Source organism: Fusarium sambucinum, chromosome IV (assembly GCF_050947815.1).
Source record: "Fusarium sambucinum isolate potato_lamoka chromosome IV, whole genome shotgun sequence".
Taxonomy (NCBI): domain Eukaryota; kingdom Fungi; phylum Ascomycota; class Sordariomycetes; order Hypocreales; family Nectriaceae; genus Fusarium; species Fusarium sambucinum.
The window spans coordinates 6,714,050-6,741,981 of record NC_139291.1 but is presented as its reverse complement, the minus strand read 5'-3'; the positions used below and the strand labels follow the sequence as shown (position 1 = coordinate 6,741,981).

At 48.6% G+C, this 27,932-nt stretch overlaps 9 protein-coding genes across 9 annotated transcripts; 3 read left to right on the top strand and 6 right to left on the bottom strand.

The window, feature by feature from the left end:
- Positions 1-556: 556 nt before the first annotated feature.
- On the top strand, positions 557-1,843 carry FSST1_002198 (F1F0 ATP synthase subunit gamma; the record flags this gene model as incomplete). The annotated part of the gene is made up of 4 exons (XM_083228162.1): positions 557-612; positions 886-1,472; positions 1,528-1,661; positions 1,715-1,843. The coding sequence occupies 4 exons, from the start codon at positions 557-559 to the stop codon at positions 1,841-1,843; spliced, it is 906 nt and encodes a 301-aa protein (XP_083092380.1).
- Positions 1,844-2,235: 392 nt separating this feature from the next.
- On the bottom strand, positions 2,236-5,591 carry FSST1_002197 (uncharacterized protein; the record flags this gene model as incomplete). The annotated part of the gene is made up of 2 exons (XM_083228160.1): positions 2,236-5,203; positions 5,287-5,591. The coding sequence occupies 2 exons, from the start codon at positions 5,589-5,591 to the stop codon at positions 2,236-2,238; spliced, it is 3,273 nt and encodes a 1,090-aa protein (XP_083092379.1).
- A 757-nt stretch (positions 5,592-6,348) lies between these two features.
- FSST1_002196 (Sec1 family protein) lies at positions 6,349-8,534 on the bottom strand (the record flags this gene model as incomplete). Its single annotated transcript, XM_083228159.1, has 4 exons — positions 6,349-6,464; positions 6,525-8,123; positions 8,174-8,369; positions 8,457-8,534. The coding sequence occupies 4 exons, from the start codon at positions 8,532-8,534 to the stop codon at positions 6,349-6,351; spliced, it is 1,989 nt and encodes a 662-aa protein (XP_083092378.1).
- Positions 8,535-9,334: 800 nt separating this feature from the next.
- On the bottom strand, positions 9,335-9,935 carry FSST1_002195 (ubiquitin-conjugating enzyme/RWD-like protein; the record flags this gene model as incomplete). Its single annotated transcript, XM_083228158.1, has 3 exons — positions 9,335-9,603; positions 9,655-9,814; positions 9,888-9,935. The coding sequence occupies 3 exons, from the start codon at positions 9,933-9,935 to the stop codon at positions 9,335-9,337; spliced, it is 477 nt and encodes a 158-aa protein (XP_083092377.1).
- A 2,195-nt stretch (positions 9,936-12,130) lies between these two features.
- On the top strand, positions 12,131-13,544 carry FSST1_002194 (calmodulin-dependent protein kinase CMK2; the record flags this gene model as incomplete). Its single annotated transcript, XM_083228157.1, has 5 exons — positions 12,131-12,198; positions 12,262-12,469; positions 12,599-12,755; positions 12,809-13,194; positions 13,248-13,544. 5 exons carry the CDS (start codon positions 12,131-12,133, stop codon positions 13,542-13,544), a joined length of 1,116 nt encoding a protein of 371 aa, XP_083092376.1.
- Positions 13,545-14,133: 589 nt separating this feature from the next.
- FSST1_002193 (uncharacterized protein) lies at positions 14,134-15,363 on the bottom strand (the record flags this gene model as incomplete). The annotated part of the gene is made up of 2 exons (XM_083228156.1): positions 14,134-15,033; positions 15,085-15,363. 2 exons carry the CDS (start codon positions 15,361-15,363, stop codon positions 14,134-14,136), a joined length of 1,179 nt encoding a protein of 392 aa, XP_083092375.1.
- A 2,604-nt stretch (positions 15,364-17,967) lies between these two features.
- Positions 17,968-19,749, bottom strand: FSST1_002192 (histidine--tRNA ligase; the record flags this gene model as incomplete). Its single annotated transcript, XM_083228155.1, has 3 exons — positions 17,968-18,369; positions 18,435-19,636; positions 19,698-19,749. 3 exons carry the CDS (start codon positions 19,747-19,749, stop codon positions 17,968-17,970), a joined length of 1,656 nt encoding a protein of 551 aa, XP_083092374.1.
- Positions 19,750-21,849: 2,100 nt separating this feature from the next.
- On the top strand, positions 21,850-26,120 carry FSST1_002191 (P-loop containing nucleoside triphosphate hydrolase protein; the record flags this gene model as incomplete). Its single annotated transcript, XM_083228154.1, has 7 exons — positions 21,850-21,999; positions 22,059-22,136; positions 22,195-22,222; positions 22,273-23,017; positions 23,063-23,780; positions 23,828-26,035; positions 26,094-26,120. 7 exons carry the CDS (start codon positions 21,850-21,852, stop codon positions 26,118-26,120), a joined length of 3,954 nt encoding a protein of 1,317 aa, XP_083092373.1.
- Positions 26,121-26,324: 204 nt separating this feature from the next.
- Positions 26,325-27,572, bottom strand: FSST1_002190 (Alpha/Beta hydrolase protein; the record flags this gene model as incomplete). Its single annotated transcript, XM_083228153.1, has 3 exons — positions 26,325-27,107; positions 27,155-27,295; positions 27,351-27,572. 3 exons carry the CDS (start codon positions 27,570-27,572, stop codon positions 26,325-26,327), a joined length of 1,146 nt encoding a protein of 381 aa, XP_083092372.1.
- Positions 27,573-27,932: the final 360 nt, after the last annotated feature.

Genomic DNA, 27,932 nt, shown 5'->3' with positions numbered 1-27,932 from the left:
ACAACCTAATGACCTGGACCCGGCGACGGGGGAAGGCGAGGCGAGAGAGGCCTAGCTGCAGGACCCAGGCAAGGCAATGGCAGACAGGCACAGCGCAGTGAGGTGGGCACTGCAGGGCTTACTCTCAGTGGTTCAGGCCTTGGTAACGCAGAGTTGCAGCGACTCAGCGATGGGGCTAGAAAGGAAAGTTTGAGGTGTGATTGGATGAAGGGGTGATGGCTGCGAGAGGATGAAAACTGGGCCAAAGAGCCTTTTGCTTGCCTTAGTCATACATGCAGAAAAAGTGGAGCTAGTGCTGAGATCACGTGCTCCGCAGAAAGTTGGCAGACGAGCAGCTTACAGTGGGTGAATGTCGAGCGCCTAGAAGTTCCGGTCGGCTACCTAATTTACCCGGGAAAATAGCGAAGAGCAAACCTGAACACTTTAGTCCGCAGCAACCTATACACCTCATTCCGACCTTACACGACCCCATCTCTATCAATTGATCCGTATACCACGATCAATTGGGCCACCGTTGGCAGAGGCTCTTTCTCTACGTCCCCAATCCTCAGTCAAGATGTTGTCGCGAGCCGCCAGACCAGCTCTCCGAGCTGCTGTTGCAGCTAACGCTCGGTAAGTTTCTCCTCACATCCCTCCCCTTTGGAGTATCTTAGTGGCTCTTCCGGGTGTCGGGAACTTCAAGAATTTGTTCGCCGGATGAGATGAGCTCTTCAGCTCCGACGCTCGGCCATAACCACAATAAACCATACGCCCGTTACCCGATCGAAATAATATTTCAAGATGCAACTATGTGCTCCGAGGGGAACAGCCGATAATTATCAAAAAACATAACCACCGAAAAAAAGAGAAGGAAAATGCTGATGACGTCCTTTTTCGCGCTTCCAGGGCCACTGCCGTCCCCAGCACCGCTGCTACCTATGCGACTCTCCGTGAGATCGAGGACCGTCTCAAGTCTATCCGAAACATCGAGAAGATCACAAACACCATGAAGATTGTCGCCTCCACCAAGCTCAACCGAGCTCAGCGCGCCATGAACGACTCCCGCACCTACGGACAGACCTCTAACGAGGTTTACGAGTCTGCCGAGACCAAGGCTGTCGAGACCGAGGACAAGAAGAAGCTCATCATTGTCTGCTCTTCCGACAAGGGTCTTTGCGGTGGTATTCACTCTGGTCTGTCCCGATACGTCCGCCGACTCTCTGCCCAGGGTGAGACCTTCGACCTCGTCCTTATTGGCGAGAAGGCCAAGGCTCAGCTCTCCCGAACCAACGCCAAGGCTATCCAGCTCACCTTCGCTGGTATCGGAAAGGGTGTTCCCACCTTTGCCGACGCCCAGGCCATCGCCGACCAGGTCATCCAGCTCCCCACTGAGTACACCGACGTCAAGATCCTGTACAACAGCTTCGTCAATGCTCAGACCTACGAGGCTTCTATGATTGAGGCATTTTCTGAGGAGGCTATCCAGCAGTCCCGTGAGTTGTCCCAGATATGATGTTGTTGAGATGATGTCTAATTCTCAAATTTTAGCCAACTTCTCCGCTTTCGAGGTTGACGACGAGGTTCTTGGCAACCTCCGCGAGTACGGTCTTGCCAACTCTCTCTACTGGGCCCTTGCTGAGGGTCACGCCTGCGAGCAGTCTGCCCGACGAAACGCTATGGATGTGAGTATAATTGAAAATCCAATCATGTTGACCATTACTGATAATTCCCGCAGAACGCCTCCAAGAACGCTGGTGAGATGATCAACAAGTACCAGATTCTTTTCAACCGTACCCGACAGGCTGTCATTACCGGAGAGCTGGTCGAGATTATCACTGGTGCTACTGCCTCTGCCGACATGTAAGGAGTGGGAGTACAAGTCGGGGTGTAATGCTTCCCTTTGTAACAAATGCCAACGGGTCACCATCCTCGCATGGTCTCCCTCATTGTATCAAAGCTTCAATAAATTCCTTAGTAGCCCATAAAGTCGATATGTATGGTAATCTAAAAAAGAGAATAAGTATGCCAGGAAGCTTGTAAGAGTGACGCTTAGCGTTATAGTAACATTATATTTATGTGAATTGACCGAATGACGGACCCGATGAACGCCTCTTTGTGCATAACGCCGAGCACCCATATATCTAGGTTGTATGACCTCAAGAAAGAGCGAGCGCCATAAAAAAAAAACGATGCTATAAACCCGTGCGCCCATGAGAAACCCAACCAAAGAAATGTACGCCGCCTATAATATAGTTATCAGAACCCAGCATCGCTTTCGCCGTCCTCCGCATAACTGATGTTCCTCGTCCGACGCTGCTTATACGATGCCTCGCGAGGCAAATCTTCTATTTGCATCTTGTAAGCATCGAATGGGTTCTCTTGCTCATAAGCTGCTCTCAGAGCGGCAGACTCTCGATCCCATTTTTTGGTAGCTTGGTTCCAGGCCTGTACAGCTTCAGCGTAGCCTTGTTTCATTTCATTTGCCTGATCCTCGTACGGCTTACGCTCTTCAGGCGTAGCCTCCTTCCACATCGTTGATGTCATAATGCGAACTTCGTTGGGCACAGCACGACCGCCTCTTCCGGGTTTTCGGTTCTCTTCACACTTCTTCCGTGCGACGTCAAATAAATCCCTGCTGTAAAGGATATACGGGTTACTGGCCACCTTAGCCGGACGAGGGGGCCGTTCTCCAATTTTCGCATGAACGTGAGCCTGTATCTCCTGTTCGTAGACCTCTAGCCGTGCCGGTTTTAGGTCTCTGGCAGGCTCCTTACGCTTGCGTAGCAGTACAGAATCCCTGGGTAGAATCAAAGGGGTTGGAACCTCAACAGGTCCTATCAGAGCCTCCAACACTTCTGAAGCTGCTCTTAAGCCAGACAGGTAGGCGCCGTGTACTGTAGCCGGATGTGTGCCGATAGTATGTTCACCTGCGAAGAAAAGGTTCCCAACAGGCCGTGCCATAACGTCGTAATCCTCAGGCTGCATACCTGGAGCAGCAGACGAATAACTTCCCCGAGCAAAACGATCCGAGCCCCATCGAGTGACCATAGCCTCTACTGGATAAGGAACGTCCTTGCCAAAGACACGACGGAGCACCTCTGTTGCCTCAGCCACAAGACTATCATTACTGGAGTGCTCAGTCTCGAAGCCTGCTTCGCCAGCCATGAGGGCAATAAGGCATGGCAAGCCTGTCGTGTTGGAAACATTGAACCACTGGAAAAAGCGACCACGGCTGGTGGCATAATCTTTTTGTGACGTACTATGCCGGTTTGACGACTCCCGCAATACGCCAAATATGTGTCTGTCTTGCTCCCAGAAAATTTTGTCATATACCAGAACAACCTTGTTCAATATACCAAACCCTAAGCGCTCAACGACATCAGTCTTCCATGACGGGAGAGGCGGGTTGAAGACGATGTTGCTCTGCTTCAAGACGCCAAGAGGAACAGTGCAGACAACAGCATCAGCATCCACTACTGAGCCATCCTCACATTCAATCGCGGCTGAAGCCATACCCTCGCCAGTGTGATAGGATATGCTCTTGACAGGGAACCTGGTCTTTAGATCAAGAGGACTTGGACATTGAGCTAATCCACGAGCAACACTCTGGTAGCCACCAACGACCATGGTGTGGCTTCCCTCCCATTCATTACCCGCATCAATGTCCCATAATGGAAGACTCAGGTTATGTAGGCTTGTTGCATTACTGTACTCCAAGTTGGCGACATGCCAGTTTATCAGTCGGTGATCTTGAGCATTTAGACCAACAATTTGTTTGTACTGAGAAATGGCGGAGTCAAGAACAGAACCCAAGGTCGCGCCCTCTTCGTTTATTGCCGGTACCAAGTCGATGTTCTCACCCTCAGCTGAATCTCGAATTGTCCATCCCATAAGCTTTGCCTTGTCGGATGCTTTGACGGTGGCAGGGGTTCCAGGCTCCATATGTACACGACCAGTGAGCTTGTCTGAAGACACCGGTATCAAGTTAACCTTTTCTGGGACATTTTGTTGAGCTACTGGTGCTGCATCTGGTTGTGCTGCGGCAGCTTCCTCCTCCTGGAACATAGTCTTACTACCGTCGCCAGGACTATCTCGTCCCTCTTCTATAAGGTCCCGTCTGCCCTCGATAAGCTTTGTTGGCTGGTTCTTATGTTTGTACTCGCTGACTCGATCTAGGCAATCGTTGTACAGCTTCTCAACCAGTTGATCCCGTACTGGGTCGACTGCCCTTCCGTTACTGTCATATATAGTAGTGTCCGCCGTCAGTGCATGGTATGGTAGGCTGAGCTGGCCTCGAAGAAGGATGTTGATGGGATTTCCCCGATCGAATCCAGTAATAATCATACCGCCCATCTCTGCAGTATACCGCTTGCCTTTAAAGGTTGGCGTAGGCTCTTTGGGTTTGGTTTGAAATTCGCGAGAGTATACTCTTCCTCCAACGCGGCCTCGCCCTTCAAGCACAACGACACGAGGCGGCGGCTCACCTCGCTCGCGAAACCGATCGGCGAACTGTTTGAATAAGCCCTCCAGCTGTCTAGCACACCCAAGTCCAGAGATTCCAGCACCGATGACAACAATTGTCTTCTGTCTTCTAACCGGAGCAATGCTGTCTTCTGTTTCGGTTTCTGGTACCTGCACGCACCCGTAATTTATATAGCCCCGACGAACAAGCCAATCATAGCAAACACTGGCTGCGTCAAACCAGCGGGCATTTGCACATCCAACTGCTTCTAATCGCGTTACGCCAATCCAGGGACGCTTAAACCATAGGCGTAAGATACCATTTCTGACGTTGAGGTATGTTGTGACCTGTGTATAAGATATATGATGGCGAAGGAGGAGATATTCCTCTGGATGTAGGGCGTAAGGGTTAAGTCGACTCGACTCGGCAGCCGAGATGCATTCTGATGCATATCTGTAAGGCGAGATATCGGTCGGAATTGAGGCCTTTGGTTTGATGTTGAAATTGTAGCGTTCAGCCTCATGAGACGGCGATTGTTGGTGAGAACTCGGCTGCTCGTCGATTGGTTGCTCTTGGTCTTGCAGACCTTCAGCCTCGACTGGCGTAGGGGTAGTAGCCTTACTCGACGCCGTAGACGGTATCGATGAGAGGTCTGATAGCTCTGTGAGATTCGATAATGAAGAGGGGAAGGAGTCGACAGGATCGCCATCAGCGGATGTTTGCATCGAGGTCGGGTCAGCATCGACCTGATGTGGTTCTTCCCTAACTAGAGTCAGAAACATGCGGGAGTCGAGAAACAAGGCCAGTTGGGTGAGTGCACAGAACTGGTGCAATATACTACTTACTCGAAATCGCTTTTGAGACTCGACAGTTCATCGTCAGACTCAACAGGACTAGTATTGTCGATATCCATGTCCTCAGTCCACACCACAATTTCTGGGGCAATCTCAGAGGCTATTTCCATAGATGTCTGCCGTGACTGAGGAACCGAAACGACGTCGGGGGTTATAGGAGGTGATATCCGGCCTGGGACACCCGACATAGCTAAAGTATTTGTCGGGTGTACCGAGTCAATGACGGTTCCCTCGTCAACGTCTGTCTTCCGAATACCTATTCCTTTACGGAAGCTCTGTCCAAAGTCTGTTCCCATAGCGGCGTTGGCTGGGGGCTTCTTCAGGTATTGGTCTGTAGTTGAGGCAAGGTTTGTTTGGTGGGACGAATCGTATTAAGAGACGTGAAATGTGAGTGAAATGAATGAGGTGAATCGCATTATCTGGAAATTGAGAAACAAAATGAACAAGCTATTGAAGTGATTAGTTGAGTTGTGCATAGGATTGCAACAGGCTTCATAAAAGTGACCTACCGCGATTGCTTTGCGATGAACCGTGGTCGTTCGATGTCAAAGAGTCAATGACAAGTGAGAGGATTTGTAGCTTATAGGCTCGTTACGGCACCATGCCTTTTTCGATATCGATTCGGCTGACAAAGTCTAGTCCATTGTTGATTTAGAAAAAATGGTACTTAATTGATGAGTTACTCGTCAACTGCTGGCTCTTTTGTCTAAGAGGAACTTGTTATTCATCGTCAGCCATTCAGCCCCTCAGAATATGGAAAGTAACCTTCAAGTCAAGTCAATCACGTGCGACGCTGTTGCCAAATCAGAAGCCTCATACGTGTGGGTCTAATGCTCATTATAACGACCTCGCCTTTAACAATAAGCATTGTGTTGTCTGCCATAGATCGAATCAATTTCGAAAGCAGCCATTATTCTTCCGACTCTGGGCTCTACGTAGCGACATATCCTGTCTCTTCTTCATTAATCTTGATGCGCCAACATAAAACACGCCGAAACAGCAGCCAGCCAGCTGACAATATTCTAGGTAGGTAGATATTATGAAATGCTACTTTCAGGTCGTTGCAACAGGCGCGCTCTCCTTCGTAAACGATTCTTTCTCGATCGCCGCTTCCATCATTTTGTTTCCGTTGATGATCGACGTCGTACAAATGACGATATTTCGTCGCCCTAGAGTCAACGTTAGATTCTATGTGACTATAGAAAAACCAGGGCAGTGAATATGCTTACCTTCTTCTTGCTTGGCAATGAATCTTAGTGCGGCGATCTCTGTGAAAGTTATACCGCCGACAAAGACAACAAAAACAGTCTGCTTATTACCGCTGCCGGAGAGCAAAGCTCGCGCTTTGACGGCCTTGTCTTCGCCCTTTTGGTGTTCATAGAATGTCTGACCACGAACATGTTTGACTGCTTCGTCGAATCCTTGCCAGCCTTGCGTACCCACGCCTGGGGGTGCTCCCGCCGCGCTCGCGCTATTCCCTTTCGTCACAGAGAGGAGATATTGCTTCTGCAGGATACATTGAACCAGGCGGATGGAGAGAGGAGCATAACCGCTATACACATATGATACGTCGTTGGGGTCGTCTTCTTGAACTTCGTCAACTATGAGCCGGAGTTGTTTGCGAAGATATGTATAATTCGTCTTGCTGCCTGTTGTCACGGCCCCAACATTAGTACCTGGGATGGGTATCATTCCGGCCAGGGGTGATGATTTTGATAAGAAAAGCTGGAGTTTTTCAAGATTGCTGAGTGTAAGCAGATGTTGGTAGCCGTAACCTTGGAGGATGAGACGTTTGAATTGGTCGAATTCCTTAGGTCTGATGCCTCCAGATATGCAGGAGTAGATACACAGTAATCTCAGCGTCTGCGCTATCGGAGCATCTCGTGATATCAGTTCTTCAATTCCATCGAACTGACTTGACGGGTCGGCTCCCGCAGCAAGATTTTGCTGGACTTCTAAAAGTCCCTTGAATTCGTCTGTCCTGGTGTGTTTCATAATCTCTTCTGCTAGACCTGTGTGCGTCTTGACGCTCTGTTGTTCCTGTTGGTACCCTGGTAGTTGGCTGACAAAATCCTTGAGCTCTGCGATGGTTTTGGTCTTGTGTTTGCTTTCGTAGTCGCTTTGCACTTTTTGTAATCGCCTGGCCACCTTGTTGAGTAAGCTGCCAACAATTGCAAAATTGGCGTCCCGTAGCTGTTCGTATAGCTTATCAGTTGAGTCCAATTGTATCGTTCGCTTACGGCTTTGCGAGGTTGCAGCCGACGCCTGCGCCGGTGCGCCAACGACAGTTGTGTCAACCTTGGTCTGGTTGTTGTGGATTTCAAAGACTTCATCTATGAGGCCTTCATATGTAAGTTGAGTAAGTAACGGTGTAACAAAGTCAACCTCGCGATCAATAATAATGACGCTCTCGTTTGTGGTACTGGGCGTCAACCCAATCTTATTTGCTTCTGATGTGCCTTCGCCGGCAAGAAGCTCTTGGCGCATACGTGAAAGCAGATCTGCGATACGCTTTGCATTATCACCCTTTCCTATCACTCGCGGGAAGAGACCGTGGTTTTGTTGTACTTCCATGAGGGCTTTCGCCATGAGGAAGTTTGGTGTAACGTCCTTCGAAAGGTACAGGTCGCGAAACGAGCCATCGAGCTCCAAGGATAGTACATCTTTCTCTAAAGGAAAGAAGGAAAGCGGGAGTTCGGAAATATTGACGTCGCCCAATACACCGGCATCTTCAAGCAGCTTATCGGATACGAGGGTTCGGCGCGGGACCCAAAAGATGTGAAAGTCGTGCCCTGTTTGGCTTTCGCGCTGGATGCGTTTGATCTGGGCTGGCCCAGGGTTAGGTTACGTTTCTCAAAATAGGAAGACATCCACAAACCTGCTATAGTTTCGGCATGACGACCGCACTCTCCCCGAGAGATGAAGACGACATTGCGCTGGCTTGTATCTGCGTTGTCATTCTCCAAAATGAAGAACTTATCCACTCCATATTCTTGAAGAGTTGCAACCTTGACTACAGTCCCGATTGGACCGACAAGGCTCTGATCGAGGATAACATTCTTCTTTCCGCGAACCTAGATAGAAGATGAGTGTAAGTTGGGATCGCAACACATATGAACGGGGTAGCTTGAAAGTCGCGGGGCAAGGCGGTGGGAACATACACCTTCAAGCAAATACAGTAGGTCCTTGCGAGCCTTATTTCGAATTTGCTCGATACTGAATTCTATACGAGGAGCCATTTGTACGACTCAAAACGGCTGACAGAATTGGAGAAGGGAAGGTTGGGAGGAACGAGAGTGAGTGAGCTCAGTCTGTTATTGAGATTGTCAAGTCAAATGGACGATGGGTCAGGTACGGGTTGTTGGAGCTGGAGCTGGAGCTGGAGCTGCCATACCATGTGGGTGACGACAGTAAAGTGGGGGCCAATGCAGAGCGCTAAGGGACCAACCTCTCAGCTCTTAACCGCTACCTATTTATCGATAATGTGGGGCCGATCATGATATCCATCTCTGAATAGCTTCATGGGGAGCTAGAATTGTCGTATCAGATTTGATATAGATTCTACAGCATTTTCTATGAAAGATGGCATATAGGTAAAGAATCTCTCACTCTTAGAGCATATATCTAGAGATACATCTCTTGCCTTGGGGTTTGCTCAGATATCTTACCAAGTAGTGCGTTGATCGATCACTCTTGTAACCACTCAAAAGAGTCAGTTAGGCAATCGTCTTGACAAATTTTCATAATAATCGTAAGCCACCATGGTATAGAAAGGCTCCAAGTGCTTGTTAGGGAAACCTTTGTGCCATCTTCATGATATCCGCGCCACGGCCAAGTGTGCATTCAAGATGCTTATGCACAGGCTTCAGTCTATACAAATACGCATCTTTGACAGCCGCGTCCCAATAGCAAATTCAAAGCCCGTACCCCATGTCATGACATCCTTTAGCCACCGGATGGTTGTCCCAAACGCCAAACGAATGCTATTAATATCCACAATCTTGTCTCTGCCCAGGACGATCACATGTTTACCGGCGACCTAGACGGTATTATCGTGGTAGAGGAACTCGATGTCTCGGGGTCGTTGTCTGTTGCCTCGCACAAAATCTTCGTCGCCAGGAGGTCGTTCGTCCTTGTCGTTGCTTGTCAACATGCTTTGAATGCTCATACAGACGCTGGAAACACTTTGAACAGGACTCCAGCCCTGTTGGCCTAACAAATCAAGGCAGATGATGCCGTTAGAGTATATGTGAGGGTGCATTGGGATCGGACGGTCGGTTTGCTTGTCGAAGGTAACCTCTGGCGGTTCTGTAGGCCGGTCAGCATCTTTGCAAGGACAAGACATCAAAGGCGACATACCTATGGGATACATCTTTGGGAAGTGAAACTTGAGGCGGTAGATTTGATCTTTGTAAAGTGGATTCTCGTCAAGCACTTGGATGTCGACGAACCAGTCGCCGGCAACACTGTCGTTTCGCTCTATCAATGTGATACCAGGAGGCATTCCATCCTTGTGCATCTTGCGGGGCACAACGTCAGTGAAGTCCATCCATGTGCTTGTTGATGAAGGCACAAGAGAAGTGAAAACCAACCTTGCCTAGCTCCTTGACCAGACGCCTGTCCCGCGTGGCTCCAGCCATGGTAAATGATGTTCAGTTGCGCTCTTCTTTGTAGGGGTTGAAACTTTATTGTTTAGATAGCAAGATAGGATTGAAGAAGCTGTGGCGGATGATCAAGATGTAGATGAAAGGAAAGGTTGTAGGTCAATTGATGGCTCGTAGAACAGACAAACATCAACCTTGGACCCAAGGAGGGGCCGTTTGCGGCGCTGCGCCCACAATATGACCCCCCATCTGAGAACAGCCTCAAAATTAGTTGTGATTGGCTCATAATTTGCTGAAGCCGAGCGTCTCTCTTACAGCTGCTGCACGAGCGTGTTGTTTTCAGTTCTGAATATGAGTCAATACATTTTTTTAGTTTGACATTATTAAATTCATCGATTCATCTACTTCCTGGCCTGACCGGGCCCCGAAGCGTCTTGCAAGACCCTCAGGATCGACAATAAGTAAATCAACTGAGCTAGACCCATAATTTGATTCGTGTTGTGCTATTGGGTAAACACCCAGCACCTGTGATTGACTTCCACTCTATGCCATCATCGTCTCTTGAAGGTAAGTCTGCCTGTGAACAAACCTGAAGATTTCTTATTTTCATTCACCAACTTCGTAGACATTTATCCTAGTCCCTGGACACTGCTGTACTACCAAGGCGAGTCCAACTGGAATCGATGTATGATTCGTTGTAGACTGCTATAGCAAGTTTCGAAGTAAAGGCAGGCTATTTAACAATATTCCATTCAAGATAATCTTTTGGGCATCTGCAAGGTATTTGCATCGCTAAGACTTTCGATCATTTCATGAAGAAACGAGATGCCCTAAAACAGTCAACTTTCGGGAATGAAACAATATCATAGGGCTACAAGGCCATTAAGAAACGATTTCAACAAAACTCTATATCAGACTGCAAGGTATAGATAGTCGGCACGATACACCTGAATATCTACCCAGTTTGAGCTTTGGCCAGTGGCTGCTGTGATGCATGTAATCCTTTCTTCTGATGTGAGAACTCTATGTAGATCATAGCGGCCGTGAAACGAGCATCCCCAACCTCAAACCGCCACCAGCTTATCTACTCTCTCTACCTATTCTTTGAAGCTACATTTCATGTCGATGTGCATTTTATTGGGACACGCTCTCTAATTTCCTGCGCTATCTCGAACCTAAGACACGCCCCTGCATTGTTAACTCAAATAGACACAAATACTTATCTTGGATACACCGTAAGCAGCCTCGCAAGGTTTGTTTTATGGAATCAAGAGGCATCCTGACCTCGAAAAGGATATATCAATCATGATGGCATCGTGGACAGATGTTGGTACTTGTTCTTTGCTCAGCCACTCCATCAATCTAAGACATAATAGAAGCGATCCACAACGACTCAGCCTCACCTGCAATATAATGTAGGCAATCTTATGGAGGTAACCGGCATTGCAGTGCACCTTTAGTTCCCTGTCAGCATCCATCTGATGGATCCGGCGATGCCTTCAGCCCACTTCATCTCATCTCAAATATGGACTGTACCGTACCTAATACAGAGTACCGGCCTAGGCCGGGCTGAGCCACACCCTGTCTGCAGCCAACCAGTCGACCCCATAACCTCCGCTAGCGCTAAATCCCCCAGGGTCAGTCAGTAGGTTAGGTCGGGTCCGGTCGAATACGGCGCTGTCTGCCCTGGCTGTCGCGTACCTAGGCTGTCAGCGGGCATGGAACCTGGCCCAAGAGGTACCTACAGTGGAGGTCCATCGGTCCCCTGGCTTCCGACATACCTACAGGTATGGAACTGAATTGAGCTAATGGGATCAGCTTGGTCGTCGCAAGTTCCGTTACCTTAATTAACAAGGACCGCCTTGTCGTCCCTTCTCCCTCTCTTCTTCTTTCAAAAACAGCTCTCCCCTCGGTATTGCAGAGGCGTGATTTATCACAAGCCAACATTCTTTGCGCCTGAGACCTGATTGTCTTAAAGCCTTATATTCTCCATCTAGAAGGCGAGATACGGACCCTGTTCTGTCGCTTTCCCCTCCATTCAGATTCTTGATCTCCAGCTGTCTCCAAAATCCAACGGGTCGCTATCTGACTACCCCGCCAACATGAGTTGTAAGTTGCGACTATTCGCAGCCTCGCTCTGCTCCCCGCTTTGCATCTCGTCTTGGGCTCGCAAGCCTCGTCTTCTCTAAATCTACGCTCGTCGTTCCTCCCTTTTGAACAATTTGCTGATCATGGCTACCTCTCTAGTCGCTGGCATGCTAAACAGGCTTCACGGCCAGCCTGAGAGCTACGATAAGAAGTGCGCGATTCGAAACCCCCTCTATTACGAAGCCTCAAGATCCTAATAATGCATTTCCTACAGATCCAAGTACAAGTTCGGTCGAACCCTCGGTGCTGGAACATATGGAGTTGTTCGTGAGGCCGATGGCCCTACTGGCAAGGTTGCAGTGAAGATCATCCTCAAGCGAAATGTCAAGGGCAACGAGCAGATGGTCTATGACGAACTTGAGATGCTGCAGAAGCTCAAGCACCCTCATATCGTCAAGTTTGTCGACTGGTTTGAGTCGAGGGTAAGCTTATTCCAACCTTTAAACCCATATTCTTTGATCCTGGGTCAGCGGCTTCAGTCCCTGGCCTAGCTGAAACCCCCTCTTGTCGCCTTGGAAATGCACTGTAACTCACATATCTTAAAACACTAGGACAAGTTCTACATCGTTACACAGCTTGCTACTGGCGGCGAGCTTTTCGACCGTATCTGCGAACAGGGCAAGTTCACCGAGAAGGATGCCGCCGAAACTATCAAGCAAGTTCTTCTTGCTGTCGATTTCCTCCACAAGAACAACATTGTTCACAGAGGTACGTGTTGTGAACGGGTCATACTGTGGTCCTGCAGCTAACCTCATCTGCAGATCTCAAGCCTGAGAACCTTCTCTACCTCAACAGAGACCCTGAATCCGACCTCGTGCTAGCCGACTTTGGTATCGCCAAGATGCTTGACGGAAAGGGCGAGTCTCTCAAGACCATGGCTGGTTCCTTTGGTTATGCTGCCCCTGAGGTGATGCGCAAGGAAGGCCACGGAAAGCCTGTAGACATGTGGTCTATGGGTGTTATTACTTACACCTTGCTCTGCGGTTACTCACCTTTCCGAAGTGAGAACCTCCAGGATCTCATCCGAGAATGCACTGATAACTCTGTCGTCTTCCACGAGCGCTACTGGAAGGATGTCAGCAACGACGCCAAGGACTTCATCCTGAAGCTTATCAACCCTGAAGCTGACAAGCGTTGGACTAGTGAAGTAAGTTACCACCACCATCTCTACACCCCGCACCAGCTGACTCTGTAACACAGGAAGCCTTGGGTCACATCTGGCTCACTGGTGAGAATGCCACCGACTACAACTTGTTGCCCGAGATCAAGTCGTTCCGCGCTAGAAGCCGATTCAGGCGTATCATCGAAAAGATCAAGCTTCAGGCCCGTATCGAAAAGCTCAAGGCTATGGAGGAGGATCCCGACAACTCAGATCTATCGGCAATCTTCTCCGAGGTTGCCAGGGCAAAGCTCGCAGACGAAAAGGAGGAAAGAGAGGTTCTCCGCGTCACGCAAGAGGTCGAAAAGGATGTCAAGCGACGCAGCTTCCAGGCTTAAGAACAACATTTGTGGTCGTTACAAATTACAAGATTTTTGCTTTGTGCTAGAGTGCACATCGATATGTGACTTTACAAAATGTCAAGGCAGCCGTCTATTCAAATAAGAAGGATGGGAATGCCGGGTACAATAAGTTGGGACGAGACGATGGACAGGGAACTTGGACCAAAAGCTATGTATGTCCCATCGATATGGTCGAAGCGATTTAATTGATTTCAAGCAATGCGTCTGGGCAGAGGAAGTGATGATTTTATCACCCCATTCATTCAAGTGTATCTCATGTTTGAGTATCGATGAGACTGCATATTGATTATTTACTACTATCCATGCTCTATAAAGTGGTATCATATAATTGGGTCAATAGCAATCCCCTTATTCTTCTGTCTTGAGCTAAAGAACCAGTCTTTTATTGTGTCCTCATTATCCATTCCCAACCCACGCGTCAAGCGCAGCCTTGGAACATTTTACTAGTTCCTCTTCGTGGTATCATTCAAGTCTTATAAACATCAATAAATGGTAGAAAATAAACCGTACATTTTCGTCTTTCTTAACAAATGTTAGTATTAGTCCACCGGCGACAGCGTGATGGTTATTCCATGTCTGCAGAAGCACTTTCGCGCAACTCAGCATACCGTCGCACGTCGAATCGTTTGCGATCCCAGCCCTTTGCCCTCAACCGCTCGATTCGTGCCTGTAGCTCTGGCGAGCGAGCCTTGTCGGCGTTTGGTGTGGCAGATGTGGTCGGGACCACAACCCTCGTGGCCGGTGATAGCGGTTTTTCTTCCTCTCTTACAATACTTTGCTGCTGGTCTAGTTCCGCTTCGATGAAGTGGAGATGTCGAAAGACTTGTCGCTGCAGGCCGGAAAGAAGGGAACTGTAGCGATGCACTGAACGAGCATGGCGGAAAGGGTCGAGCTCTGATTGCGCGTAAGGCGCAGCCTCATTCTGTGCGGAGCGTGGTGTGAGAATCGATCGGGGTGTCTGTGATGTGGTCCGAAGAGCTGGTGGTATAGAAGATTCACTTCCAGAAAATTCTGGTGATGATGAACGTGCAGGCCCAAGAAAGCTACCGAGGCCGAGTGTTGGTGAATCTGGACGCTCGAGTAACTCCATAGGCACATCACTGAATGTCACTCGCTTATTCTTTCGCTTGTATGAGGGTGCACTCTGAATAGATGAAATTGATGATGCAGGTGATAGGCTGTGAGTCGACGTCCAAGTCGATGAAACATAGGAGCTCACGGAGCTGTCGGCTGAGTGAAGGCTGGGGAGTGTCGTTGTAGTTCCAGATGGCCTTCGCAGCAAAGCCGGGCCGACAGTCGAATCTGCGGCGTTGATGAGTGTCGATGCGCGTTGGTAGTGATCGCGAGCCTGGTAAAGGAGTGTAGTGCGTGCTGGTACACCTTGATCAAGTGCACGAGCGAGCATCTCGAGTGAGTTGGCGGCATAAAAATGAAGGTAAATGAGATAGGCTGGCTCAACGATACTCTGTGTAACGTTAGACTTATACCTTATATTCACGGCGGCAAGAAAACTTACAGAATCCTGAAGATTGTTCAAGATCTCGCTGCACCTAATCGCACAAGGACGGTAACGACGGTTGAGAAATTCTCTTTTGACATCGGTAATAATATCTGACCACTCGGTAGACGTAAAAGGTAGAACGTTCATTGTTTCTGGGCCGTTCAGAGGGAGCCATTCAGGGACTGAGGAGGCGCGGCAAGTCTCTTTGCGCGACGACATGGATAACGACGATGCTCGTGAATGCCAGAGCGAAGGATTGGTTGCATGAATTGGTTGAGGCAATAAAGCAGCCATGTCAATGGGCGATATCGTGCGGTAGAGGCAGGCCCAAGGCTCGTATCCGAGTGTTGGGATCAAGGCCTCGAGGCAGACTGGGCAGAGGCTGTTCCGGGGCGTTACAATATAAGAGTCCGACTGAAGGCGGCGGCGCGCGTGGCGTGGCCAAAGTCTGTGCGGCCAATATACCAATATGATGTTACCAGAGATTGTTCGTTGTCAATTCAGTTCAGTTCAGCTCCCCGTGGTCAGTCTTATGCGTGGACTGTGACCTGGTAGGACAGAAGACACAAGGACTGTGACGTGACGCGCGAGTGTCTTTAATGGTCTTCCCTGATAACGAGGGGCAAAAGAGAGACACTTCTGAGTCTTTCCGTAAATTGATTGGTAAGACAATGAACGAGTCGATGGTTAGTTCCGCAGCACGAGGTGAGTTGTTGTAAGTGACAAGTTGTCTGAAGAGTTGTGTTGTGAAAGCCGGACTTGGGAGTTCGAGGTCACGTCGAGATGACAGAGACAAGATAACACGTTCGAATCAGAGTGAGGAACTCATGAGCGTTAAAAACCGGAAAACGGACGAAAAAACACATGTTTGTGCGATCGTGGTGCTTGCGGGTAGTTAAGAATTTGACTGGAATTCAAGATATCCGAAAGCGGTTGGTGTTGAGCATACAAACGCCACATCGACGAACCATGTAGCCAGTGCCAAAGTTGTCCAGGTGACGAGTGCAACTTCGATGGCTATGGTTATCGGCTATAATGCCCCGTGGTCGGGAACACCGATCTCTGGGCAACGAAGATCACTGCTGGGCTTGGTCTCGTCCTTTGTGTCAGCGGCGCCTGGTTGCCAGGCAGTTTTACAATAGCCCCAATGACGGCAACGACGCTGGTCATAAGTTATAGTCGTTGATAGACGGGACGAGCTAGAAAGTACCATCATTGATACAAATGAATCATGGCAACTGGTGAGAGAACAATGACTGACGGGGACTGTTTGACTTACACGATGTGGGCTATTGGAGTTGAGAAGGGCTGAGCAAAGTGTGTCTTGTCACACTTGCACGCTTGAGCCAACATACATACTAACACAAACTCAGAAACTACTTAATCTTCGTTCATCCACGAACAGAGATGGCACACACTCGTGGGATGACAGGTTCAACCCGAGCACTAGCTTCCACCCTCGCTCGAAGGATATACTCGGTCTCGTCCTTCGGGCTTGGTTCAGCTGGTTGTGCTTCGCTGCTTCAGTTCCAGTAAATATTGCTCTACTGGAGGAATTTTCAAAACATATTTCAACTTGTTGCTTTGATCATCATCCTGGTACACAAAGAAAGTCCAGAGAGCCATTTCTTCTATTGAAAAAGCTTGACAGTCATACACAAGATGTAGGTAGGTAATCCACGATCCTGCACTGTAGTATAGTGGATTCCGATCCAGTCAAGCCCATGTTCTAGGTTTCGCGCCGCCTATCCGCGCGATGTTTAGATCATCCTGTGGGTGGGCCGACCCGGTGACCGCGGGGCCGCATCGATCATCTCTTATCTTTATAGATTTCGATCTCTTTGGTCTCTCTTTGTGTTGTTCCATGGTCGTTGTGCTGAAACCAGCCACCGGACAGAGCTTCCTATGGATAGAGGTCGACATATGTGAATGTCGAGCACTGGTGGGGTGCCTTGGATGACCTGGCTCATAGACACGAAACAAAGGTGACTGACAAATTAGAACATTGTATAACGCGGGCCACACTGGACTGTAATCGCAGTACAATAGGCACTGCCGCGTTTGGTGGCGTGAACATCAAAACGCCAGCGTCTCGGATCCAGAAAATTGGTTCAGACAACCATTTGGCATGGCAGTCAAGCTTCAACCCTCACGCCCTCTGCTGCGTATTTGTCAGGTGGACGCAACATCTCGCGGCCTAGCCCGCTCATCGACTGTCGACGGTTGCGAATGCAGGTCCGTCTGACGCAGAATCCATTGGCGGTTGCGGGAACTGACATGTCGTGAACTGGATATGTGCGACTCGGTACCTGCGTCTGGTCAATTGAGGCTCAGGAGGGCCCGCTTTCTAGACCCCCGCCTCCATGTCTTTGTCTCTGTTTCTGTTTCTGTTTCTGTTTCTGTCTTTGTTTCGGCCTAGGGATCCTCATTGCTCCCGAGAACGTCGGCTGCAGCCGTAAGCGGGGGCTGGTCACGGCTTGTCTGCCACTTTAAGCCGGCCGCGTGGAAGAGCATTTTGGTCCTTGAAGAAATCGGTTGGTCTCGATTGTTGACCGTTCGTAGTAACGCTCTCGAAAGCGCCTATCGTTCAAGGCGACATACTTTTTCGCCAAAGAATGACCTTGGATCCCCGCTTGGTCAATTAACAGGTCATTGTTGTCATCATGGTTGTCGTAGACAGGAACTTTTTGTAGATAGTTACATTAGACCACGACAAATGTAGTCATGATCATCTATATCACGGAGTGACTTCTTTCCCCAATCAGTATCCGCGGTTAAGTACAGGGTGATCATTCTCTTGCAGGGAGAAAAATGCTTCCTAGATTACCCCTTCTATCAAATAACACTCAAACGCCATGGCCATTGTTTTAACTGATTGTTGTATTTCGTGACATAACCTTACGCCGCTGGGTTGACAGGGCCTTGCTCCTCCGTTTCTGGAGTCGGCTCGGCGGCTGCTGGTGTAGTTTCGGGCTTAGCATCCTCCTCCTTCACCTCTACATCCTTGACCACATCGCCCTTGATGCCGTGAACCACTCGCAGGCCTTCGGCCTGTGTGGTTAGCGCATCGAGCTCACGTTTTCGTTGAAGCCGGACCTTAATCTCCTTGGCCATATCTTTTTGAGAGACGAGAACACCTTCCTTCTCAGGATGACCATCCTGAAGTCCCAGCTCCTTGATCTTGACCTTGCCTTCGGCAACTTCGTCATCGCCAAGGAACATTGCAAAAGGCACGCCATTAGCCTCAGCGACCTTGAACTGCGCGGCGAACTTAGGCTTGACCTTGTAAGAAAACTCAGCCTGACAGCATGTTAGCCTTTTGTTCATTGAATTGATAGTGTCCAATGGCACAATGCTCAACTGACCTTGATACCAGCTTCCCAGAGCTTAGCGCACACTGACATACGCTCCTTCAAGAAGCCCTTTCCGAGGCCCATGACATAGACGTCAACGTCGTTGCTGCGGACGGCAGCGCTCTTCTCAGCAGCCAGCTTGGCCTTGGTGATGGAGAAGATTCTGTCGACGCCGAAAGAAATACCGACGCAAGGGATTTGGCTCTTGCCAGAGAACATGCCAACGAGGTTGTCGTATCGGCCTCCAGCGGCCACACTTCCAACGCCAACAGTGGGATCATCAGAGCGGTCCTCATCCTCGCCGCCCTTCTTACCCTTCTTCTTTGATGGCTTGGAATCTGTCTTCTCCTGGCCGGGGGTAACCTCGGGAGCGGAACCTTGAGTGACAACCTCGTAGATGAGACCGGTGTAGTAATCGAGACCTCGAGCCAGGCTGAGGTCAAAAGAAACCCGGTCCAGGCAGTTGAATGCCTCAAGGTATTCAAAAAGAAGTTCAAGATCTTCCATACCCTTCTTCATAGACTCGTTGGCGGCCAGGTTCTCGGTGCTTTGCAGCTTCTGGAGCAGATCTTGCTTGCCCTTCAGAACAACCCACTCTCCAATTCGATCGGCGACCTCGCCATCGAGTCCCTTTTCCTCGGTCATTTCCTTGCGCACATCAGCCCAGGGCAGTTTGTCAAGCTTGTCGACAGCCGAGGAGATGGTACGGATCTTGTCTTCAGGCACGCCGCAAACCTGGAAGATACCGTCGAGGATCTTCCTGTGGTTTAGCTTTATCGTGTATCCACCGTTCCAGCCAAGTCCCTCAAAGACTTCTGTAATGATACGGAGAACTTCGGCGTCGGGCAGCATGGGGTCGTAGACTCCAGCAATGTCGAAATCACACTGGTAGAATTCTCGCATACGGCCCTTGGTCATGGCAGGCTGATCTCGGCGGTAGACCTTGGCAATGTGGTATCGCTTGATGTTCTGGATTTGCTTGTTCATGGCGAGGAAGCGGGCGAAGGGGACGGTCAAGTCGTACCGCAGGGAGCAGATCTCACCACCTTGGTCGGCGAGATCGTAAATGAGCTTACTATCCTCTCCATATTTACCGGCGAGAATCTCTCGAAGCTCGAAGACGGGGGTATCAATTGTAACTCCGCCGTGGCGCTTGAAGACTTGGGTAATGGTGTTGAAGATGTGATCACGAATGACCATGTCCTTTCCCTCCCCTTGGTGTACGTTAGGGTCGAGATCCTATGGTTTGAGCATTACCTGGCCATTTCTACTTACAATCCTTTGTACCCTTGGGGGTCTTGAGCTCGAATTTGTTCTTGGGCGCCATTTTGATTGTTTCTTCCAATGTCGTTGGAGGCGGGGCAGTGGTGGTGGAGGGGAAGAATGTAGAAGAGGAAGTGAGGCGGGGCAGAGAAAATGCTCTGGTTGTAATGGAGGGGCTTGAAACTGGAGGTGTGCGGGTAGGTGCAATACACTGACGGGCAGGCGCAAACAACAGCGGTCTTGCTGTAGTTCTTAATATTGGTCCAGCCAAATGCAATCTGGCTGAGGCTGATCTTGGCTTCATCCCTCTCTATTCTTTGGTGGTAAAAACGGACCTGAGTCCCTTTAATCGAATTGAAGGTTTCGAATCCACTTCGAAATGCCCGTCATGCGAGCGGCGTCGGCGGGACAGAATGACTGGGCTATGCGTCACAGTTTTTTTTTGGAGCAGCAAATGTAAATCGAATTGGGTTGCACATAGAAATTTTTGTATCTAGTGCCCGAGGTAGGCAGGATCTGACAGCCCGACCAAGGAGATTCCCTTCTAGGGGTTGCTGTGGGGTATCATACGGTATCGAATTCCCTATAACTAGTAGCATGGCCTAGGTAGGTATGAGCCGATCATGGAACGCAGTTGAGCCTCATCTCAACGAATACTAGGTACCTATATCGATTCTGCAGGTTGATATTGTCAAAACTAAAAGAATCATAAGACAATTTACGAGAAGATTTTCCTATGATTGACAGAACTAATCTGTCCCATCTAGTAAACTTGAAGAGCTACCATCATAAGCATTGGTCTGCTCTGAACTTCTTGTCAGGGTTATGATAAGCGTCTAAAACATGGATGTATCATTAAACAGACACCTAATATTTAAAAATCGAAGGCCGTGTTTAGTCAAAATTACATTCCAGTATACCTAGAACCTGTTAATTCTGTCTAGTCAATTTACCCAGTTGTAGCACTCGGCAGTAAATGTATTACCTAGATAGTCTAAAAAGTATGGTCTATAGAGCCTAAACTGACCTACTAATTTCGTCTCTTATCCTTCTAGGCCTTGTGTAGGGTAAAAGTCGTTGGACAACAACGGTCCACATACCTGTAACGGGAACCTCGAAAACGGCCTTGGAAGAAGACTCATATCACGAATCACTTAGGAAATATTTTCCATTCTCGAGCTGCAACGAGACAGTTGCTTTTAAGTCCAAACAATTATCTTCTACAACCTTCTGAACTAAGACCCTTAGCAAATGACATGTTTGAATCGTTCCCATTAGTTACTGATTTATGCCAAGGCTCAGCCATGATTATTTTCTATCTCGTTAAAAAGCGAGGAATCCCACAGAGTGGAGCAACCAAGTATTACAAGGCAATCTGGTCTGACCATCAGCTCGGGCAGGATTCGATCCGAGTCCGACATCTTACAGCGCCGTACCATGACGGAAATTAGAAACGATGAAATCAAAAGGGCATCATTGGTTGATATTTAGAAAAAGACCAGTATATCAAGTCCATGACGGCGTGTCTTTATAACTTGGCTATGTTTAGATTGAACTCGTGACGTTTACCTACTATTCTACTTATTAAGCTTATTTCAGCACTGTCTTGCACAATTACCCTATCCGCGTATTCGTTGGTCCCGATTTCCTAGGAATCCTAACTCCCTAGCTGCAACAAGTTGGATGACAATAACTCGGTGATAAAGGCTGACCCCTACCTATCTCTTGTTTCTTCTTTTTCCTCTCTCTTGGCATCTCGACCGTTCGCCCAAAGACATATCATCGACTGTATAAATTCGAGGTTCTCACTAGTGTCGTATCTCGTATGACCACCAATTTATCACCTCCCTAACCGCTAAGAGACAGCAACAAAGGGGGTCTAATTGCCAATAGCCTATACCTTCCTTATATGGGATTCAGTCAATTGACATCTGCCTAAGTACCTATATTCTTGGTGGTCCTGCATCATTCAATCATCGACTTTTTATCATCGACGCGTTCATTTTTTATCCATTTCGACTTATATATTGGGTTACATCTACATCGCAAATGATCGTCTTGACTTGAGCCGGCTCTCCAATCCCCCCCTTGCGACGGCAAAGGACCTCCCTCCCTTGTATCTTGATCGATACTTAACCTACCGGGCTCACGCCTCCACACCATCATGGCTACAAATAATGAGCCTATAACTGAGAAGCCTACAGATCCTTCGTCTGGTCCTCAAAATTCATCAGCACAGCATACCAAGGATGATGAGGTGCAGGCAACAGCAAAAATAAGACCTGAAAGGACAGCCAATTTCAAAGACTACATTGTGAGTAGCATTGCTGATGTTTTTCCGTCCCAGTTGTAATATCTCTAACATACCCAAAGCGAATCTTCTCCTACGCAACAAAATGGGATTTCATTGCATATGCTGCAGGCTTCTTTGCCAGCATTGGCGCTGGAATTGTAAGTGTCACAAAAACACACTTTCAGAGTTGCCCCAATGATATTAACATCGCCCTAGACACTACCACTAATGAACGTAGTTTTTGGTATGATAGTATGAAACTCGGTCACAACTTGCCAAACTGACATCAAATAGGTCAATTCGTGGGTAACTTCACCGACTACTTCCTCCCAGGGAGCACAACCTCGCAAAGTGATTTCAACAGCAGCGTTGATAAGTTGGCGTTATACATGTTCTTCCTTTTCTTGGGGCGTTTTGTTCTTAATGCTATCAACAAGTTTGTGTTTCGTATGATAGGTATCAGGTTATCTTCTGCCATCAGACTTCACTACCTAAAATCACTCTTCGGCCAGTCTATTCACGTTCTCGATTCAATGCCTCCAGGCTACGCCACTGGCACTATTACATCTACCGCCAATGTCCTACAGCTGGGAATATCAGAGAAGCTGGGAATCTTTGTCGAATACAATTCAACCATCGTCGCTGCGCTCATTGTGGCTTTTGTAAAGAACTGGTCCCTCACTCTTGTTACATCTTCGATCATCCTATACCTTTTCCTTGTTCTGGGTGTATTCTTACCCATGATTCTCAAGGTCAATGCTCTCATCACAAAGTCTGAGGGCAGAGCTGGTGCGGTTGCCAGTGAAGCCCTGGCGAGTGTCAGAATGGTAGCAGCCTGTGGCGCAGAATCACGTATCTCCAGGAAATATGCTACCTTTGTGGAAGAGACAAGGCAGCATGGTAAACTTCTGTCTCCTCTTATTGGAGGCCAACTTGGCTTTGTGTTCTTCGGTTTATATGCTGGGTTTGCGCTCTGCTTTTGGTATGGCGCAAAGTCATATTCTGAAGGCAGGCTAGATAATGTTGGAGACGTCCTCGTGTAAGTCCATCTCTCTACTAACTTGACTTATACTCACAATTTCAGCGTGTTGCTTTCCGTAATGATCGTTGTACTTTCACTGGAGCGCACATCTACACCACTTCTTGCTGTCGGAAAAGCCACCGTTGCGGCTTGCGAGTTCTTCGTCGTTATCGACGCACCACAGCCCGAGAAAGGGCACCTGAAGGAGCCTGAAGTTTCGTCCACACAGGATATAGTTCTTGAAGGTGTCACATTCGCATACCCCAGTCGACCCCATGTGAAAATCTTGGACGATCTCGACCTGCGCATCGAAGCTGGAAAGATTAATGCCATTGTTGGACCATCTGGATCAGGTAAGAGCACAATTGTTGGGTTGATCCAGAGATGGTATACTCTGCAGGATCAGCACGTCCTGGCCAAGGTTATCGAAAGTGAAAAGAAAGGCGGAAAGAAGAACAAAAAGGAGGAGAGTGAGGATGATGAAGATATTGCAACACCAGTTGAAACAGAACCTGAAGAAACAGGCCCTCCTGTCGAAATTCGCGGACGCATCACCACAGATGGCCAACCCTTGGATGACATTGAACTCAAATGGTGGAGATCGCAAATCGGGCTTGTGCAACAGGAACCATTCCTTTTCAACGACACGATTTATAAGAACGTTGCGTATGGCTTGATTGGAACACCATGGGCAGATGAATCTGAGGATAAGAAGAGGGAGTTGGTGAAGGACGCTTGTCGAGAAGCCTTTGCCGATGAATTCATTGACAGGTTACCTGATGTAGGTGTGCATCCTTTGCTTTGTTGTTTATGCTGATGAATTTTTAGGGACTCGATACTCGGGTAGGAGATACAGGTAGCAAGCTCTCTGGCGGCCAGAGACAGCGGCTGGCTATTGCGCGATCTATTGTACGAAAACCCAGCATCCTGATCCTGGACGAGGCTACAAGCGCCATTGACGTGCGAGGTGAACGCATCGTTCAAGCAGCACTTGACAGAGTCGCCAAGAACCGAACTACTATCACTATAGCGCATCGTCTTTCCACAATTAAGAAAGCAGACCGTATTATTGTGCTAAAAAAGGGGAAGGTCGTGGAATCAGGAACACATGATAGTCTCATCGCTGCTAATGGCGGTGTTTATTCTGGCCTTGTCCACGCACAATCTCTTTCACTTGGGGAACCTACCGAGTCTGGGTATGAGTCTGTTGAGCCTGAGGATAAGCCAACGCTTGCCAACGTCCAGAGCGTCGCAGTTTCAGAAGTTAACATGGTCGCCGATGTTGTCAAAGGAAAGGAAGGGAGCCCTTTCAAGAGTTTCAGTCGCTTGTTCCTCGAGAGCAAAAACATTTACCCGGCCTTTGTCCTGACTCTCTTCGCCGCCGCTTGTGTTGGATCCGGAGTACCATTGCAGGCCTGGATCTTTGGAAAGATCATTGTCTCCTTTAACTATATCGCAGCCGATTCGGACCTTTCTGAAAGTAAATTCTGGGCTCTGATGTTCGTTGTCCTGGCAGTAGGTATAGGAGTCAGTTACTTTGTCGTGATCTTTGTGGCAACTCGCATGTCAGCGACCATCCGGGCCAAGTATCAGCAACAGTATTTCGACGCTGTCATGTTTCAGAAGACATCGTTTTTCGATAACGAAGATCATTCTCATGGAACAATGACATCAAGACTAGGAACAGACCCAAAACAGTTGGAAGAGATGATGGGACTCAATATGGCGAGTGTCTTCGTTGCACTCTTCAATGTCACAGGGGCTGTCACTATCGCCTTTGCACACACCTGGAAACTAGCAGTTGTTTCGTGTTGCGTTGTCTTGCCTGTAATGATCATCTCGGCTTATTGGCGCTTCAAATACGAATTGGCGTTTGAAAAGATGAACAACGACGTCTTTGCGGAAAGCTCAAAATTTGCGTCGGAATCGATTGGAGCTTTTAGGACTGTCACTTCTCTGACACTGGAAGACTCAATTTGCCTACGATATCAGAACCTGCTTGAAGAGCATGTTGTCTCAGCATACAAGAAGGCCAGATGGGTGAGCATACTCTTCGGTTTTTCTGACAGCGCCAGCATGGCATGTCAAGCGCTCAACTTTTGGTGGGGAGGTCGTCTGCTTTCTAGATATGAGATTGGTCTTGTTGCGTTTTTCGTCTGTTTCATGGCAATCACCAATGGCAGCGAGGCAGCCGGTCAAGCTCTTGGGTTCGGTCCCAATGCCGCCCTTAGTTCAGCGGCCGCTGATCGTATCCTGAAGATGAGAGAAAGTCGGCCTCAAGATAAGGTGTCTACCTCGCAAGAGATCCCTGATACTGATGGCGGAATGTCAATCGAACTGGACAACATCCACTTCAAGTACCCAACAAGAAGCACGCCTGTGTTCAAAGGACTGAGCCTCAAGATTGAAAAGGGACAGTTTGCAGCTCTTGTTGGAGCATCCGGATGTGGAAAAACATCCATTGTGTCACTGATGGAGAGATTCTACGACCTAGACAAGGGCCGGATCCTACTGAATGGAAAGGACGCAACCGATATCAATGTGTTTGAGTACCGGAAGTACTTTTCCCTCGTTGCTCAGGAAGCTACACTCTTTCAGGGTACTCTCAGAGAAAACATTCTACTTGGCGTCGACCCCTCGTCAGTTACAGATGAACAGTTGCACCAAGCCTGCCGTGATGCTTCAATCCACGACTTCATCGTTTCTCTGCCAGAGGGTTATAATACCGGTGTCGGAAGCCGTGGTGTCTCACTTTCAGGTGGCCAGAAGCAACGTGTGGCAATCGCTCGTGCTCTTATTCGTGACCCTAAAGTCCTTCTACTTGACGAAGCCACAAGTTCACTCGATTCAGAAAGCGAGAAGTTAGTGCAGGCGGCATTTGAAAGGGCTAAAGAGGGGCGGACAATGCTTGTGGTTGCACATCGACTGGCTACAGTACAGAATGCAGATGTCATCTTTGTATTGGGAGATGGCCAGCTGCTGGAACAAGGCAACCATGTAGAGTTGTTGAAAAAGCGAGGAGTGTACTGGCATATGGTAAGTGCTTGATGTTTAGTGACTTTGTTATGATTCAAAGTGCTGACTTTATTTACAGTGTCAAAGCCAAGCCCTGGACCGTTAGGAGTGGCATCTGATGGGTTCCAGTTAGGTTTACGGGAAACGGATATGGATTTCTTCACATTCAAAGGCTCTCTACTCTAGACTTACTCTCAAAACCCAGGGGACACGAATGATTCCAAGCTTGAATCCCAGCTCTAACTATCTCTGTTCACAAATCTCAATCTCTCCTAAATTCGTGAAATTAAAAATCATTGCGTGTGCCAGTTTATGCCTTTGTTTCCCACATGTCTTGGATCTCTCTAAGAATGTCTTGGGGGTTGGTCATGACGAAATCATGGCTACCTGGCAGAACACGCCAGCGCACATGCTGTTCGCCGCCAACGAGAGACAGTGCATCCCGACGATAATCATCTGGGTTGATGATCTCATCAGACCTGGCCAGAAGGATGGCTGTAGTGCCAGGAGCGCGACGGGCCAGCTTGACCCAAGCATCGTGCTGTTCCATGAGAGGCGCAAACCTTATACTCGACATGAAGGCCGGTACAAAACCCTGGTGATGAGTAACCATCCAACGCACATACTCCATGACGCGCATCTCCAACGGCGTAACGGCTTTGTCGGATACTGGGTTCACTTCCGCCTCGACGACGTTGAGCGGCGGCGTCGTGACAGATTCAATAGGCGCCATAGAAGACGGCCTTGCCGAGGCAGCGATGGGTTTCTGAAGACGACGACGTGTTGCTACAGCCAAGATACGCTCAGGGATGAGACCAGAGACGAAGAGGAAACGAGAGACACGGCCGAAGGAGGCGGCGCGGATAAGTCCAGCTGGGGCGAGAAGGACAAGATCACGGACGAGGTTTGGGAAAGCATTCGCAAAGTGGATGGCAATACCACCGCCAAGAGAGTAACCGACAAGTCGGAAAGCATTTGTGCCCGTCCAAGCGAGAGGGCTGGAAGCGAGAACGAGAAGCATCTGAGAGACGTAGAGACGGGCATCGTGAGGAATATCAGCAACACCATCAGAGAAGCCACGACCAAATAGATCCTACGACATGTCAGTTTATGTATCAAACGAATAGATGAGGAACTCACAAAGAGCATCACTCGGTAGCCTCGCTTGGAAAGGGCGAGGGCAATAGGAGCAAGGGTGATGCAGGGCGTGCTGATGCCATGTACAAAAAGGACCTTTTCGCCATCCTCAGGGCCAAACTCGTAGACGCGAATACTTCCATACTATGGCAAAGTCAACAAGTCATGATCATTCATAGTAGGCTGCGATTCTACTCACCGGGGTCTCAACATCCCGAGCACCTGGAAATTGATCAGGTTGATACACGAGATTCTTGACCTTTTCAGCATTGGTCTTGTCATAGACGCCCAATTTGAGTGGGTTGCGAATCGTCTTTGGCTGAACGGGATAGAGGAGCGCGCGAGCGACGAAAAGGAACACAAGCGTCGAGAAGACAGTTGTTGTCGCCACGAGAGCGGTTGAAGTATCTTGAGACGCCATCTTTTACAGGTAAAAGTTTAAGAATATCAATGTACTGAGAACAAAGTTGGAAGTTGGAAAACGTGGGTGAGAGGATTGGTTAACGCTTGTTCAGCCACGCCTGATTGTGTGTATCGGGCCTGAGACAACAATGCAGCCACAGTGATTAAACGAAAAAGAAGTATCTCGTCAACATGTAAAGAAAAAAAAGCCACTATTTTAAACTTGAAATGATCAACAGGAACGACAGGTCAAAATTGAGGGTGTAGGTTTTGTTGGAGGAATAACGTCACTACGGATCTCAAGCTCGTTCGTCTATTTAGCTTCCGATAGGGCCGAAGCTGACAATTGGAGTAGGAAGATGAGGCAGAGATTAATCAT